Source organism: Poecilia reticulata, chromosome 3 (genome assembly GCF_904066995.2).
Source record: "Poecilia reticulata chromosome 3, P_reticulata-male-v2, whole genome shotgun sequence".
In the NCBI taxonomy this organism is placed as follows: Eukaryota; Metazoa; Chordata; class Actinopteri; order Cyprinodontiformes; family Poeciliidae; genus Poecilia; species Poecilia reticulata.
In genome coordinates this window covers 33,200,329-33,217,304 of record NC_088832.1, presented here as the reverse complement: position 1 = coordinate 33,217,304, position 16,976 = coordinate 33,200,329, and the positions used below count along the sequence as shown (strand labels likewise).

At 37.5% G+C, this 16,976-nt stretch overlaps 3 protein-coding genes and 1 long non-coding RNA gene across 6 annotated transcripts in view; 2 read left to right on the top strand and 2 right to left on the bottom strand.

Moving 5' to 3' along the window:
* LOC103462952 (uncharacterized) overlaps positions 1 to 16,976 on the bottom strand; it is a 159,638-nt gene that overhangs the window by 73,235 nt on the left and 69,427 nt on the right. The window lies entirely within an intron of this gene.
* LOC103462947 (uncharacterized) lies at positions 29 to 509 on the bottom strand. Its single transcript, XR_533424.2, has 3 exons — positions 414 to 509; positions 229 to 324; positions 29 to 140 (listed from the first exon to the last, which is right to left on the bottom strand). It is a non-coding gene; the product is annotated as an uncharacterized LOC103462947 (long non-coding RNA).
* atp6v0d1 (ATPase H+ transporting V0 subunit d1) lies at positions 2,048 to 9,033 on the top strand. Its single transcript, XM_008406018.3, has 8 exons — positions 2,048 to 2,255; positions 3,066 to 3,237; positions 3,966 to 4,144; positions 4,229 to 4,308; positions 4,434 to 4,511; positions 4,614 to 4,790; positions 5,776 to 5,853; positions 7,781 to 9,033. The coding sequence occupies exons 1-8, from the start codon at positions 2,129 to 2,131 to the stop codon at positions 7,940 to 7,942; spliced, it is 1,053 nt and encodes a 350-aa protein (XP_008404240.1). The 5' UTR covers positions 2,048 to 2,128; the 3' UTR covers positions 7,943 to 9,033.
* On the top strand, positions 10,868 to 14,712 carry foxr1 (forkhead box R1). Of its 3 annotated transcripts, none has more exons than XM_081605506.1 (7): positions 10,868 to 11,143; positions 11,331 to 11,423; positions 11,608 to 11,831; positions 13,036 to 13,104; positions 13,907 to 14,034; positions 14,243 to 14,488; positions 14,627 to 14,712. In XM_081605506.1, exons 1-7 carry the CDS (start codon positions 11,023 to 11,025, stop codon positions 14,646 to 14,648), a joined length of 903 nt encoding a protein of 300 aa, XP_081461632.1. In that variant the 5' UTR covers positions 10,868 to 11,022; the 3' UTR covers positions 14,649 to 14,712. The 3 variants fall into 3 exon arrangements, with proteins under 3 accessions (XP_081461632.1, XP_081461633.1, XP_008404239.2); XM_008406017.2 differs by having other exon boundaries at positions 10,869 to 11,143; positions 14,243 to 14,475; XM_081605507.1 differs by having other exon boundaries at positions 14,243 to 14,712.

Genomic DNA, 16,976 nt, shown 5'->3' with positions numbered 1-16,976 from the left:
TTATAATAACAGTGAATAAATCTTGCATTTTACTTTCAGACGAGACGTTGCTGAAATTAAATGGGTCAATTTTAGATCTTTCAGTCGCCATGGACACACAGCTTAAATCAGCTGACTCTGGTCTTTCCTGTTCCATTTGGCTTCAGAACAAAATGAACAGATAACATTTAAGTTAGAGCAAAACTATGAGCTGAACGCTGTCGGAAAAAACAAAATTAATTTTCTTACCTGTTATCTGTAGCCTGCTTGTCCATTTGTGCAGACAAAGTAGCTTTAGGAGAAGAATTGTTTTCCTCCGTTTCCTCATTTGAAAGCATTTTACACCTTTGGAAATATCAGATGGAAGGATTTAAAAATAAAAATAAGTAAATTACAATTAAATACACATAGTTTAAGCGGTTAAGGACTCCTACCTGTAGATTTAATCCACGTCAGAACGATAAACCAGTGTAAAACACGGCATCTCTTCCCAGAAGACTGAGTCAGTCAGATTTGTTGTCACTCTGGTTAAACAAGTCGGTCACATGTTTGTGTCTCTTGAAAAGAAATGTCAATGTAATTTGAAAACAGCCAATTACTGGACTGGGACATAACCAGTTACCAGTTAATGATAGGTTTGAGCACTGGTTCTTCCTGGTTCCTTTTTGAACTTGCTAACCAAATTCTTCTCCATCTGATGGTGACAATTTGGGTCAAAGTTGACCCAACTGAGTGTGTTAACAGTGCAATGAATCAAAACACTCATTATAGCTGGTTTTGAAATAGATAAATCAAGCTAACATTAAACCAACCTTGATCTTATAAAAATTTTTTTACTTTGCCTAAAAACATCGTGACAGGAAACATTCATTCAGACACAAAGACGAGTCATCAAATATCAAGTTGAAGCTTCTAATTAACATTTATTCAACTATCAGTGGGGACGTATACAGACATATTTAATAAATTAGAATATCATTGAAAAGTGTATTTGTTTCAGTAACTTACTAACAGAAACACATTATGTAGGATAATAAAAACTAATGTTTTTAATCCTTTATTTCTACTAACTATGATGATTTTCTGCTTATGGGTGATGGAAACACAACATTTAAGATGAGAACATTACATCAGACCAATAACAAAACGGTATATGAGATGTAAAGAAAATTAATTACATAAATATATAACCTTTATATAAATCAGGGCTTACACGTAAGCTATGTTGTGTAAAATCATTCTGCCACCATGAACAAATGATGGTTCAAATAAATCATCAAAAGTACAAACTTAAGGTGATATTTATTCCCATGATGAGTGCATTTAAACTTCTACCAGAACTTTTTCCAGATCACAATGAAAGTGAAGAATTCATGTAAATTTTGATCTTGAAGAGAGTTATTTAATATTAACCTGATGATTTTGTCTTTATGTCTGTTGCCATTTTACTTCATGGTGTTACATTCACTGCTACTTGATTTTTGTCTAAAAATTGGTGGCTAAATGCTACTTAATAGGGATCACATTTAAATTCTTACGTTAATTAATTATTAGATAATGAATGCACCAATCTACTTTGTTTCAATAAGTTTCAGTATTATGTCCCCATGATCATTATCTAGGGTCTGACTATTCACACATCATATATTTGCATCTTCTGTACTGAATACATATACATAATGCAGTATGTAACTTCTTGATTCATCTATTTTGACATAAATTAAACATTGCTGTTGAGTGTCTTAAAAATTATTAATGGCTTCCAGAGGATCATCAACATGAGACAGGGGCAAGTTTGAGATACCAAGTAGGTTTTAACAAATTCTGTGAATAGTTTGAAATCTCTATTGATTATATGTTTTTATAATCATTCTCTGTTTTATTTATTCGTTTATTTTCCAATCATGTTCTAACTAAACAATGAACTAAACTAAATACTGTTCATTTGGGCATCACATTATTACTCGAAAAAATGGCAGTGAGGACATTATTGCCACCTACTGGTCGATCTGCGTCACTGCCTTTACTCCAAGTTACGCAGAAGCAGGTGACGGATCAGATGACGGTCACGTGGCTCAGTCAGCTGATGCTAACTCTTAGCAGGACTGACGGTTTCCCAGCGGCAGCGACGGTCTGACGGTCAGCCAGGATGCCTTTCTCCGAGCTGTATTTTAACGTCGATAACGGCTACCTGGAGGGCCTGGTCAGGGGCTTCAAGGCTGGAATACTGTCTCAGGGCGATTACTTAAACCTGGTTCAATGCGAGACTCTGGAAGGTGAGATAAAGGAGACCGAAGCTAACGGCTAAATGCTAACATCAGTTGTCATCAGCTCTGTGAGGAAATTAAGGCTTTTAACTGCAGACTTGAACCTTGCAGAACCTAGTTATTAATTATAATAATCTTTAAGCATCAAAAATGATATTAATGTGTCCTGAAAATATTAAAAGATTGAGGAACTATGCGTTTGTCGATGCTAGTTAGCATATCTATGTTAACTGGCTAGCTAGTAAATATAGGAAATTGTTTCCGAGATTATTGGGCTTTTTAGAGGAAGTGAAGCAGCTTTTTCTTTCCCTCTGCCATTACTGTGTTTTTATTAAGATTAAAAATGAGTCTATAAATAAATCCCTGTAATAGCTTACATTAAGATATTCAGCTCTTATTTACAATATAATATTTTTCAAAATTACTTCGTTTTTATTCCTAACCACAGTAGATTTACTAATTTAATTACACATGAATTAAATGATGGGGAATGACTATACCTTTATGTCGGTATGAATAAAAATAAGATTGTGGAGGCAATTGCAAATTTTGCAAAATACTAATCATAAAAAGTCATAAAGATGCTTCTTAATCCATTAAGGATCGGACATTATAATTTTGTTTCACATCAATTTTACAAGTAGAGAAGCTTGAAAAGTACTTGAGATTTTACTGTAGTCAAACTTTCTTTTGCTCTGAATAGATTTTTATCAACATGACCTTATTAATCACCTAAATGTTTTCATGTAAGCATATTCTGATCCCTCCCCGGATATGACATGTTAATCTCCATATTCTGTCTTTGTGTTCTCCCTGCAGACCTGAAGCTCCATCTGCAGAGCACCGACTACGGCAGCTTCCTCGCCAACGAGGCGTCTCCGCTCACCGTGTCGGTCATCGACGACAAGCTGAAGGAGAAGATGGTGGTGGAGTTTCGCCACATGAGGAACCAGTCGTACGAACCTCTGGCCAGTTTTATGGATTTCATCACGTAAGCGGAAATCCACCAAATTGAATCTGTTCCCTCAACGCCTCTCACTGTTTCCTGTCTCACTTTATAATGAATTTTACAAATTCAAAATTACTTTATTAATCCCAAAGGAAAATTATGTCTTAATTTAATTTAAATTAAAGTTCTGTTTAAGGTAGATTATCTAAATGTTCTACATTGAAAAGCAATCTTCAGCACTCTGGAGACATTTGTGTTTAATTTAAACATACTAATACATTTTAAACACGTTAAAGATGAATGCAAATAACAATTACATTAATGATCAGTTATTGGGATGATAAATCGGATAAAAAATTTGATGCATTCTGCAGATTTTTCACGTTTTCATACAATATTAGAGACACATTAAAAGATGCAAATAACTAATTCAGTCTTTTTTAAAATATGAAGACAAACATTTTATTGCCTAAAATGAAGCCACACATTATTCCTTTAGTGGAACATCAATACAATGTGGGGCTGATATGTTTTGTTTAAATACTAATTAATAATTTGATACAAACTGATATTTTTTTACTGAAATGCAAAATGTACATATATTTGTAAAGCTTTGACTTAATTAATGCTGTTACTTTGTCAGCAAATAACTTTTTGGTGCATCTATGCTCCAGTTAACAATGAATTAATTAATTTACTTGATCCTAATTTCAGTAATCGATTAATGTGATTAATCGTTTGATTAAGGCCACATTTCTCGTGCTGTGCAGGTACAGCTACATGATCGATAACGTGATCCTGCTGATCACCGGCACGCTGCACCAGAGGGCCATCTCTGAGCTCGTCCCGAAGTGCCACCCGCTGGGCAGCTTCGAGCAGATGGAGGCGGTCAACATCGCTCAGACCCCCGCCGAGCTCTACAACGCCATCCTGGTGGACACGCCGCTGGGTATGAGAGGCGCCGCTAGCCCTGACTGGAGGCAGGAACACAGACCAGTCGCATGTTGATGGATGTTGTTGTGTTTTTGTCCAGCTGCCTTTTTCCAGGACTGTATATCTGAGCAGGATTTGGATGAAATGAACATTGAAATCATCCGTAACACACTCTACAAGGTAAATCCTCTGGTTACACTGATGCTTTATTTATCGGGCACTGAAAACTTTAGCTGTGTAAATAGACAAAATATAATTCCTGTGTTTATTTCTGTAGTTCATAAAAGATGTTTGTGTGTTTTCAGGCATATCTGGAGGCTTTCTATAAGTTCTGCTCTAACCTGGGAGGAACCACTGCAGACACCATGTGTCCGATTCTGGAGGTCAGAATAATCCAGCATCCAGATATGTGCAGTTTTTCCACCTGTAATAGAAAGTACAGTGCTTGGTTTCACTTTTGTTTTTTGTTCCTGTTTCTGCTGCAGTTTGAGGCTGACAGACGAGCTTTCATCATCACCATCAACTCCTTCGGCACAGAGCTGTCCAAAGAGGACCGAGCCAAGCTCTTCCCGCACTGCGGCAAGCTTTACCCAGAAGGCCTGGCGCAGCTGGCCAGAGCCGACGACTACGAGCAGGTCAAGGCGGTCGCTGATTTTTACCCTGTAAGTCCAGAACCTTCAGTTTGTCGTCACTTGTTGCTTAAATCCACAGCGAGTTTCACACTGTGGCTCTTTTTTCCTTATTGATGCAAAATCAACTCTGGTTTTCTAGTTAAAACTCAAAGTCTGACTGGTGATGTAGGCAGAAATGGTAGCACTACTTTAACCTGTTTTCACTGAAGTGAAAGTAAGAAATGACTCATATTGAAAAAAATATTTGGTAAAAAGTTTACTCAAGTACTGAGGAACTGATCAAATTATCAATCATTTAATATTTAGAAATCACATAATCAGACGGACCAAAATGTAAAGTTAAGTGGGAATTTTGGTAGTTAAAGGACCAAAATTACAATAATTCATAAAAATAACTAAATCAGGCAAAATATGTTTTTTTTTCCAAATCAGTTTCTTTCAATATTTTTTTTAACTTTACAGAAACTGCAGGTTTGTGCCTGTCTGGTGAATGTTTGGTTAAAAAAAAGTTTGTTTTTCATTCAGTGGGTAGAAAATCTATAAATTTTACTCAAATTAGAGAAGAAATGCTTCATAGTAAAATTACTCAAAGTACAACGTAGTAAAAATACTCCTAAAAGTAAATTTTTTCAAAAACGTTACTCGAGGAAATGTACTTTAGTAAATGTAAATAGTTACTACCCAACTTTGGTTTTAGTTTCATTTTTTCTTGAAAATAAATAACCTAAGAAAGAAAAAGATCTGAATATATTCAGCTCATTTAAATCATTACAAATAATGAATAGATTGCAGAGTATTTCCACCGGGGGGCGCTGCCTCACTCCACACACGTTTCCTCCACATTTAAGTTTTTAAAATGTTTTTTTTTTTCATACATCTAAAGCAGAACATGTTTATTTCCTCCTCAGTGTTTTCCCACATCACTGCTTTGCTTTTCATCCGTCGATTATCAGAATATCCCAGTAAAAACAGCTCAGATTTCCGTCTGACTGTTTTTGATTTTTCCTCCTTCCAGGAATACAAGCTGCTGTTTGAAGGCGCTGGGAGCAACCCAGGAGATAAAACCCTGGAGGACCGCTTCTTTGAGCATGAGGTGAGTCACTTTTTCTGACACATTATTCCTGCGTTAACAGGCGCTGGCTCGGTCCGAGAACCTCCGCTCAGTCTGAGTCACAGTCATGGGACACGTTTCACCAGGAGGAGGCCAGTAAAGCAGCGCTCCGCTCGTAAACACGCTGCGACATGCAGCTCTTTCATAAATCAACTCAATAACCTGCCAATATCCATAAATAGCAACATTTGATCTGAATCCAGAATGATAGGAATCAAATTTATCCAGAAGTAATGAATATTTAACACCAGATTTTTATCCAAGGGGTAAATAAAATTACTATTAATGTGTTCCTGTTTATTTTTGTTGCTTAAACACCAGAAACAGTCACATTTTCCATTGAATAATTAGTGATTACATAGTGAATCCTAATGGTGGAAAAAAGTCGTATTATTTAGAGCGGTTACTACTTAACTCAATATTTAGTTGCACCGGATCTGAGATCAACATCATTTTCTGTTTCTTAGCTGCTTTTCATGTGACATCATAAGTTTATGCAGCTCTGTGGCAAATAAACACTTTAATAAGAGTGATGGCTGCTGCTGCACTGACGGGTTTCTGAGGTCTGACACATTTTAAGATGAAAATATCTTTGTTGTAAGTGATAAAAAAGTAACATATCCTTCTTTCAGCCAGCTGAGCAGCAGTGCACACAACAATTTTCTTAAAAAAACAGAAGAAAACTCGAGTCACTCAGCAGTTTTTGTGGGAATTTATTAAAAGAATTTCAGATCTTAAACATTACATTAATTTTAGTGGTTTTGGTGCCGGTTTAGGTTTTTCCAACTGCATTTGAACGTTTCACACTGATAACTGGCTCAAACGGCTTTGACTCGTTTAGTTTAGTCTAGTCAAATCCCGAAGACCTGGATCGTCTCACCATCTGGTTCTGATGGTTTGTGTGTTTCCAGTGTTTTTGTTTTGAAGATGTAAAATATTTACAGTCTTGAATACAATCACAGCTCTGAACTATTTGTTCTGCTGCCGCTGAGACGTTGACCTGCGACGCTTTAGGACCAAATGTTTACGGGCTCTGGTCCAGGTAGTCCTTTACTGTGTTCAAAACAAAAACATCATCATAAAGCCTTCTGGTGAAACTCTGGATGAAACAGAGACTCTGTTTCTCCTCATTCTGGACAAAAGCTGTGAAAGATGGTCCAGACCTCCAGTGTTTACCTGGATTCAGACGAAAGGCTCCAATATCTGCTTTTATTATTATTATTCTCACAAACGGCTTTTGATTCCTCGTGTGCTGCAAAGTAAAAAAAAAATAAAAGTCTGAAAAATAATTGTAACCAAATCTGTTAGAAAATCAGATTTTTGATGTAAAACAGAAGAAAACAGAAAAATTCATAATAAACCATAAAACGAGGCATTTTGCAGAGCGGGAAACTTCAGAGTGCAGAATAATCAGCTTATTATTACAGACACATTATGATCCATGGTATTTATGGTTTCAGCTGCGTGTGGTTTTTCTTTTCTTTTTATTGTTTTTATTTTTATTTTGAGTTTAAATGAAAGGAAAATGTAATTTTTTTATTAATCGTTGAGACTGTAAATTTTTATTACACCATTATAATTTTGCTTAAAAATAGTCTCAATAGTCAGGCTGCCCCGCTGCTCCCATTTCAGTTTTGGTTGTTGATGTTTTTTTGTTTTGTTTTGTTTTTTCTTGTCAAAAAATTAGAAAACAGAGAAAGCATGTAAAAATGTGAACGTAATCAGTATCCTGTAATTGTATTGTAATATGCTTTCTCTATAAAAATGTTAATATAAAAAAAGATAAAAATAGTCTCAAAGCTGGAACAATTTAACATCCAGCAGCGTTTGTTGTGTTGGAAGGCTTACCGTTGCAGAATAATGTTTTTTTACAGGAAGTTTTCATTTCCTTGCTCTTCGTTTGGTGCAGGTGAAGCTGAACAAGCTGGCCTTCCTCAACCAGTTCCACTTCAGCGTCTTCTACGCCTACGTCAAGCTGAAGGAGCAGGAGTGCAGGAACATCGTGTGGATCGCAGAGTGCATCGCCCAGCGGCACCGCGCCAAAATCGACAACTACATCCCAATATTCTGAGCGCTCAGCTCCTCATTCCATCTGGTCGCACTGTAAAACCTGTGAATTGGCTGCGATTCGTTCGTCTAGATGTAGGTTGGTTTTCTATATGGTGCATTTTCTGCTCTGCACTGAAAAAACACAAAATCTTACCAAGTAATTTAGTCGAGTTTCTAGTGCAGCTGTCTTAGTTCACTTAAAATTAGACAAAACTAACTTACAAGGAACTCATAACAAGATACAGAGACTTGTTTTAAGTAAATAATTCATTAATATTGATGAAAAAGTTTTAGTTCCACTTACAGATAAATTAACTATTAAGATATGAAAAATGTTTCCAGTGAAATAACAGTATTTATTTCATTAATATTAAAGATTTATTGACTTAAAACAAGTCTCTATATCTTGTTATAAGTTCCTTGCAAGTCAGTTTTGTCTTATTTTCTGTGTAATAAGACATTTTCTCCAGAAACTGGATTAAATTGCCTGGTGAGGTTTGGTGTTTTTCAGTGTGAAGGAATCAGCCGAGGCGTTTTGTTCCTGTTTTGAACCCATTTGACTTTCAAACACGCGTCTGTGTGATTGTCTAAACTTTTCCGAGCTCGTCGTCCTCCCAGTCCTTCAGCCGCTTAAATAAACTCCTGACCAGATTTGCAATTTCTTAAACCCAGGATGTAGTCGGCGCGCCTCAGCTTTTGATTTTTCTCCCTCCAGCTCAGATAATCACAGGATGTGATTCTCACCTCCCGTCTTATGACGACGTACAAAATAAAAGCCCAGAAATCTGAGTTCCAGCTCCAGACATTTCTCTGCTCTGGTGTTTGTCTGCATGTCGTTTGTCTTTTCCCAACGAAATGACGAGTAAAACGAACGAATCTGATTATTTCTGTTAAATATTACAATAAGAGCTGAGCTGTCACGTTTCTGTACATGAACAAAGTGAATGCTTGTGGTTAAATGGAACACGTTTAAACTATAAAAGATAAATGGATATTTAAAGACGATTATATGATTTTGTGTTCTCATGCTGTATAAAATTTGATTTCTTAATGTTTGTTGTTGTGAAATGTGTATTATTAATGTGACGGTAATAAACAGTCTGAAGAAACTGACCTTTTTCATTCATTCCCATTACATCACAAATTAAAAATGAAAGTATTTTCAATAACATTTGTTCTGTATTTTACTGTCCAAAAAGTAAAAAAAACTCTTATTGTGTTAATATTTTCCTCCCAAGCAGCGATCTTCATCTATAGCTCTGCTTCCAGTTTTTATCAGTGCATCATTAACTGTTTCGTCTTAGGACTCGGCTTTTCCATCCATCCATTTTCTTACACCCTTGACCCTCAGTGGGGTCAGGAGGTGCTGGTTCCTCTCCAGCTAATGTTCCGGGCGAGAGGCGGGGTCACCTGGACAGGTCGCCAGTCTGTCGCAGGGCAACACAGAGACACACAGGACACACACACTCACACCTAGGGGCAATTTAGACAGACCAATTAACCTGACAGTCATGTTTTTGGACTGTGGGAGGAAACCGGAGTACCTGGAGAAAACCCACCATGCACAGGGAGAACATGGAGACTCCATGCAGAAAGACCGGGGCCGGGAATCGAACCCAGAACCTTCGTGCTGCAAGGCAACAGCTCTACCAACTGCACCACTGTGCAGCCCGGACTCAGCTTTTTTCAACCCTAAAGATCTAATTTTAAAATTATTTTCAGCTTCCAGAGATGAAATATATTAAACTGTTTAGATCAGGGGTGTCAAACTCCAGTCCTCTGCTGTCCTGCAGGTTTTCTCTGTGCCACAGGTACAAAACACTGGAACCAAATGGCTTCATTACCTCCTCCTGGTGTGGATCAGATCTCCAGAACCTTAACGACCTGATTATTCTGTTCAGGTGCAGCAGAGGCTCATCTAAAAGCTGCAGGGCAGCAGAGGACTGCAGTTTGACGCCTGTGGTTTAGACACTTAGGATGTTATACCTGTAGATTACACACAAAACATTTCAGCCCAAAAGCTCAGATGCTATTAATCTGAGAAATGTTTTAGAAAAAACACATTTCTTAGCTCCAAAAGTAAAAAATGTGCAAGAAAAAAACTCATTTTTTCATTAATTGCCAGAAATATTTGTATACATTTTTGTGTAAAGCACCAAAAGTTGTTAAAATTTCAGATTTTTTTTTACTAACAAGCAAATTTCTGACTTTCAAACTCCACAAATTTTCTTTTTTTTTATTCCTAGGAAAATTTTTTAAATTAATCTCATAATTTTAGGGTTTTTTTCCCCAAAATCTTTAACTTTTCAAGTTTAGAAATCTTCGTGTCTTTTCTACAAATTTACAAGATTAATCTCAAACTTTTTTCAGGTTTTTTTTTCTTGCAAGTTTCCAAACTTTGGAGCTCTTAAATGTCTGAAATTGTTTTTGGCTTGAAATTGACTCTTTTTCTTTCTGTTATGGTTCTAACAGGCGTCAGAGGAGAAAAAGTTGCTTAAGTCCAAAACAAAACTTGAGAGTCTGTAAATCTAGAGATGTATCTTGGAGGTTTAACTTGAAGAAATGATCTATAACTTATTTTACAATTTACATTGATAAGAATGTGGTAAATGTTGGATTGTTATGTGACCCAACTCAGTTTATCCCTGAAGAATTTTAAACCATGTTTAGGAAAAATCTCTGGAAATTGTTCGTTCAGACCAGGAAACTTAAACAAGATGATTTGGTCTTTGAACTCAAGGAATTTTCTTCAAATGTGTCAATAAATTCTTTCAAAGAAACAAACAAAACAATCCTGTTTGAGTAAAGGCTATTAAATTCTCCTCTTGTGGTTTTTCAATGGAAAAATAAAGTTTTATTTGACTTTTGCTACAACTAAACCACACAAACCAGCAGCTTTTCACTCCAACTATCACAAATTAAATGACCGTTATATAAAGCCGCCATCCTCAGGGTGAAGCGTCGGTTCCGGACCGGCTGCTCTCTGTTAGACCTGATTGGGTCCAATCAGCCGGTTCTGCTCCAGCTGCTGAATCAACAGCCTGCAGGCCTCACTTCCCTCCTCTTCATCAGGGAGGAAGAGCGTCTGAAGCGGGTCCAAGCATGACGTTCCAGCTGAAAACCAGAGGCCGGTTCTGTGGCCTGCACTGCTCTGTGGGTCTGACCGACTGGGACATGGACAAAGAGCTCAAACTGGCAACAACCACCGACCAAAACTGCAACGGTGAACATTTTCATTATTGTTTTAATAAACTGCAGCTGCTGTGTCACCACTGGCTGGAAACGGCGCGGATGAATATTTGTTTACGCAACACAGAGGAATTCAGTGAGAATTTGCAGCTTGGTTTGTCTGTTTGTGTAAAATGTAATTTAATCATATGTGTGTCAGTGAGGTTTGTCTACTCTGGCAGAAGATAAAGTGAATGATCAGCATGTGGCCCAGAGACCCTCAGCCAGAGCCTGCAGGAGAAAAGACGAGTTCGTTTGGTACGATAAGACGTCAGGTGAGTTCACACAGGAACTTCATCCAGCTGTCTGGTTTGAATCTCAGGTAAAATAAGACCAGAAGATTCATGTTGGTTTCAGCTTCTGCACCACCAGCTATAAAAATGTTTTTTTTCCCACTTTGCCTCTGATGAAAGTTGCAGTTTTTATTGCCATGTGCTGATCTGTTTTTCTCTCCATCAGACACATTTGTGAAGCCAAACCTGTGGCTGCTGGTGAATCCCAACATCGCCTGTCCGGTCCAGTATGTGCAGACGGACGCTGACCTCCAGCCTGACCCGGGTCATGCTAACCAGCTGCTGCAGCTGGAGCCCGGGGACATGGAGGGTCCATCCACATCCGATCCCCTAACATGTCCACATCGGGAGGAACTGCTGCTTCCTGCTTCCTCCACAGCCAAACACACGGTAACAAACTCGCATCACCCTCTGAGGGAATCGCATAAAAAACGAGGTTAAAGCACCGCATGTGGTTTTTAGGATTTATTAAATGCATTCATGCATGAATTAGGGGTTTAGTTTTGTAGAAAATGGGGGGGAAATTATATCCAAGAGATGCATGAAGGATTGAAGATTATTCTTTTAAGTCCTGCACTGCAAAAAACACAAAATCCTACCAAGTACTTTTGCTCTACTTCAAAAATAAAAGCCTGGATCACCCAGAAACCGACTTCAGATGGAAGTTAAGGTCATCCATTTCACGTCTTGGCGCCTCGTTCTCTTCTTTCTGCCTCTTGGCCACTTCAGTCAGCCTTTCTCCAACTGATTATGTTTATTTAAGTCAGCTTATAGATATCATCCGTCACAAATAACATGCAAGATGGTCAGATGGCTGACCTGTTTATCATGTTCCTGTCCTTCATTCATGATGGGATTTAATCCAATGTCTGGTTTGCATTTTCAGAAAATCTCTAATTTATACTTGCATGTTTGTTTATTATTTATTTTTTTAGAGTCACAAAGTAAAATTTCTTAGGAAATCTTCACAATTAACATTTTTTGTGTGGTAAAGATGGAGCATCAGCTTGTTTTTTATTTTCTACAAACGCAGTAATTTCAGGCTGCAAAGAAAAACAAAGTATAAGAAGAAAAATGGAAGAACTGTGCAAATTATAGCTCCGCATTAAAATGATGCATGAACCAAATCTTCCAGCAGCAGCACTCAAAGTTTTCCTGGCAAATGTGAAATATTTGAACAAACCTGCAGCTGTCTGGTTTAAATTTTGATGGTTGTTCCCACATTGATGGAGCTTTATGAGCTTTTTTTTTCTACCTGATTGGAGCAGAAAATCAAATCCATTTTCAGCTTCAAGCAGGATTTTCTGTCTTGAATAAAATTTAAGTGGAACAATATGTTGGCGTGCATGCAACTGAAATGTATTGACTGACAAAATTAATTATTCCACCAAGTCAGACTAAAGCGTCATTAAGAAGCTAGTTTTTAATAAAATGAAAGCAGAGACTTGCACAGCAACACCGTTTTTACTCTGCTCCATTTATTGCTGTAAAACGGATTTGATCAAATGGCAGGATTATATTTGAATGTATCCTGTAGATTAGACACAATGAGTTCATGTGGATTTCAGTGTTTATTCTCATCTTTAACTCTCAGATAAAGACGGAAGACGGTTCCAGCAAACCAGTCCGGACCAGGCGGAAGGGGAAGATCACAAAAGTTGTGGTGAGGAAGAACGGCAGCTTTTCAGGGTTTCAGCAGCTGCAGCTGCGTTTCCTTCACCATAAAGGCAAAATTTTATATTTCAAAAATAAACATCACAGTTTAAAAAAATAAAATAAAATCTTGGTGTGAGAATGTTTTTGGGTTTTTTTTTTTTTTTTTTCCCCCTCATCACCTGAGTCACATGATCAACTGGATGTTGCTGCGCAAACCACAAAGATGAATCATGGCACAACATGTTTTTTATTTTTTTTATTTTTATTTTTTTACTTGTCTGGTGGACAAACTTATTCAATCTGATTTTAATGGAAACATCACAAATGTGAAATAGTTTTTTCGACGTTGGTGGAATATTGCCAAAGTTTTGTCCATATTTGTAATGAAAACTCTGCAGCTGATAGAAGTGGACATTTTAGCTACAACAGCTTGTTGGGTAAATTTTCACCAACAATTGATGTTTTTAAGTAATCTCAGAAATTTTCTAGAAAACTTAAACAGCTGAATAAAATTCACATTTTTCTACTTTTGAAACTCCAATTTCCAGACTACTTCTAGAATTTCTTTTAGCAGAATTGGTATTTTCTATTTACAATTTCACATTGCACTTATGCTTTTATTTTTATTAGAAACATTCTCAAAAACTTGGAAATCAGTTTGAGTTGTCATGAACCAGTCGGTCTAACCTGTTAAATTTCAGACTAGCCACTGTTTTCTTTAGACCCTGAGGAACATGAATGTGTCCTGAATGGGATTCTAACTTCGTTCTGTAAAGTTGAACTCGGTGTTTTGTCCTCCCGTCTGCCAGGACCTGAAGTCCCTGAAGCCGGGCTGCTGGCCTCGGCCGCCGGTGAATTACTGCGTCCTCGTCGCTCTGGCACTGAAGAGCAGCCAGACGGGGAGCCTGAAAGTCCAGCAGATTTACAACTTCACCAGGTCAGAACCAGAGAGCCGATGAATGCAGACACACTGGTTCCCTTTAACAGTAAACTGGGGGGAAATGAAGCCATTTCTCCTGATTAAGGGGGAAACTACACTAATTGATCAGGAATCCGTCTGTCTAGAATCGTTGAAATGTGCTGGAAACCGTTTCCGGTTTGCATTGTGGTTCATCTTTGGTTCGCCGTTTCCTCTGCTCTCCCAGAGAACACTTCCCCTTCTTCCAGACGGCTCCGGACGGCTGGAAGAACACGATCCGCCACAACCTGTGCTTCAGCAGCAGCTTCCGTAAAACCTGCAACCAGCTCTGCAAAGAGGGGAAGAGGAAGTCGTGCTTCTGGCACCTGACGCTGGACGGCCACCGCCGGCTGCAGGACGAGCTCCACACGCTGACCGGAGAAACCCTGAAGATGCTGGAGAGGAGCATGTCCAACCCAGGTCGGCTCACAAGGTTCTGGAAAAAAAAATCTCAATTTAAAAAAAAAAAAAAAAGATTTTATCTTTTTTTTTTCCTGAATTTCTAGCCGGCCTGGCAGAACTCATTTGTGAGATGACGGTTAAAGTAACTGCTTTTCTTTTTGCATTTCAGATGTAATATGGCGTTTACTTGAAACGTGATTCCTGCAGGTTTCAATGCACTTAAAATGATGCATAATAAAATATGCACGTCATTCATTTGAGTCGTCTTTTTTTATATAAAGTAAAAAAGCTTTTTGCCTAGCTATCATCCATCCATCGATGCTTCAATCAATCTCACTGCATTTTGTTGTTTTTAAAAAGATTTAAAGTTAAAACAATCTACAAATTTTGTTGAGGTAAAATGATCCTAGACTTGCTGACATGTTTTTCATAAAGATGGAAGAAAATACTTCATATCTGTTCCTTGACAGTTGAGATACAACTTCTATGTTTGTCGTTTTATACGATGAATTCCCCAAACTGAGCTTTGGCGTTCCTCTGGGATGTGTGCTCAGTCCTTCTGCATTTACCTGACAGCGGCGTAGTGCCACAGAAATCAGCAGGTTGGGATTACAGAGAAGTTCCAGAAAGTTTCTCCTTGAATCATCTTGTCACCAATCTGACGTCCCTCAGGAGGCTGAAGCAGGACGTCTTGGTTCAGCGGCGGCGGCGGTGTTCACATAGTCACATGCAGACTGAAGAGAATAAAACATTTCTGTGATGAGGTGATGCAACTCTGCTTTTAATGTTTGGTCTTTAGTCATCTGGAGGAAATCTTTGCTCCATCGAGTCCTAACGGGTTCAAACAGGTGCTTGAAATCCTTGAAAATGCTTGAATTTCAAATGGAGGTTTTCAAGGTTTGGAAAGTGTTTGATATTCAACCAGCAAACTTTGTTATAAAATGTGATCCAACATTTGTTTAAAAGCCTAAATTTGAAAAACTTACTGTTAAAATTGGACAATTGAAAATGGGGGATAATTTTTATTGCCGTTCTGTTTTCAGACCAGTCAGGTGTTAGTGTGTGTCAAACATTTTGGTATAACATTAGTAATAATGACAGTAATATATCATATAGTGAATTGAAACCTTTTTTTGGTTCAGTTGTATCATCTCCAAGTGGTGCTGGAAAAGTTTGAAAATGTTCCTTGGAAAGTGCTTGAATTTTACTGTTGTCGCAAGTAACTAGAATGTGTTGCATTTTACTTCTTGGGTGACTGGAGATTTACACTTTTCTGTGAAGAAGGAAAACGTATTTGTCTTGTGGAAATTTTCCTTTAACAAAGAGAAACTTTCAAGACCCAAAGAACTAGAGGGGGAATATTAATTGGTATTTATTCCAAGTCAGGAGAAGGAGCCTGGAGCAGAACAGTTTATAGGGAGAGTTTGATTCCTTTCACATAGTTTGATGATCCACTTGGTCACACAGCAGCACGTCGTCTTTCACTATAAACGATTCAATAACTTCATGGTAACTATCAGAGAAACTAAACTCCTTCAGAAATCTTTATGAGCTCATGCATCACACAATAATCTTAATACTGTTATTGATTCAGCTAATAATCACAGTAACCTTAAACTTTCCCACTACAGTCTATAACTTCCGTTTTTAAGTTTTGTCTAAATCTAAACAAATGTTTACTCACTAATTTGTTGTGTATAAATGGACTGCAGTCTATTTTATCACACTTTCATTTTTAAATGTGAACTTTACAAATAAAAATCCCATATTTACACGTTTGTTTTTATTAAAGGTCAGACTTTATAAGCCAGAAACATTGTATTTGTCCCATTTTGATCAAAGTAAACCTGGTTATGATGTTATTGGTCTCCTTTGGGTTCATTTGCCTGATCCTCCAAAGCTTCAGGGCTAAATGGGTTTTGTTGTTTAGGTCTGCAGGTAAATCTGTCCTTCATTTGCCAGAAGTCAAATGTTTTCTAGGCCGGCAGGATTGAGGTGGGCGTGATGGCTGCTACTCAATCTCTATAATGGGCGTTATAAATAAAACACGAGACGGGAAGAAGCTGCTAGATCCTCATCTGGAAGAATCTGCAGGTAATGGCACCATTTAAACACGTTAATTAGTTTTATTTGACTGATGGGATTCAAGCTGCAGAAACAAAATCTTACCAAGTGTTTTTGGTCCAGTTTTTAGTGTAAATATAGTAGTAAACTTGAAATGAGACAAAAGTAGTTTTTCAACAATATGTAGGAACTTTTTAAAGTAAATTCCTTAATGTTGATGGAAACGGTTCTAGTTCTACTGGTAGTTTGTTTCACTTATAACAAGACATTTTCCATGTTGTACGTTAATTTATTTGCCAAAGAAACTAAAATGTTTTCATCAATATTAAGGAATCATTTACTTAAACTTATGTCTTGCTGAGAAGTTACTTTTAAGTCTGTGTGTCTCATAAGACATTTGCACTAGAAACTAGACAAAAATAATTGGTAATGTTTTGTTTTTGCAGTGCAGATCT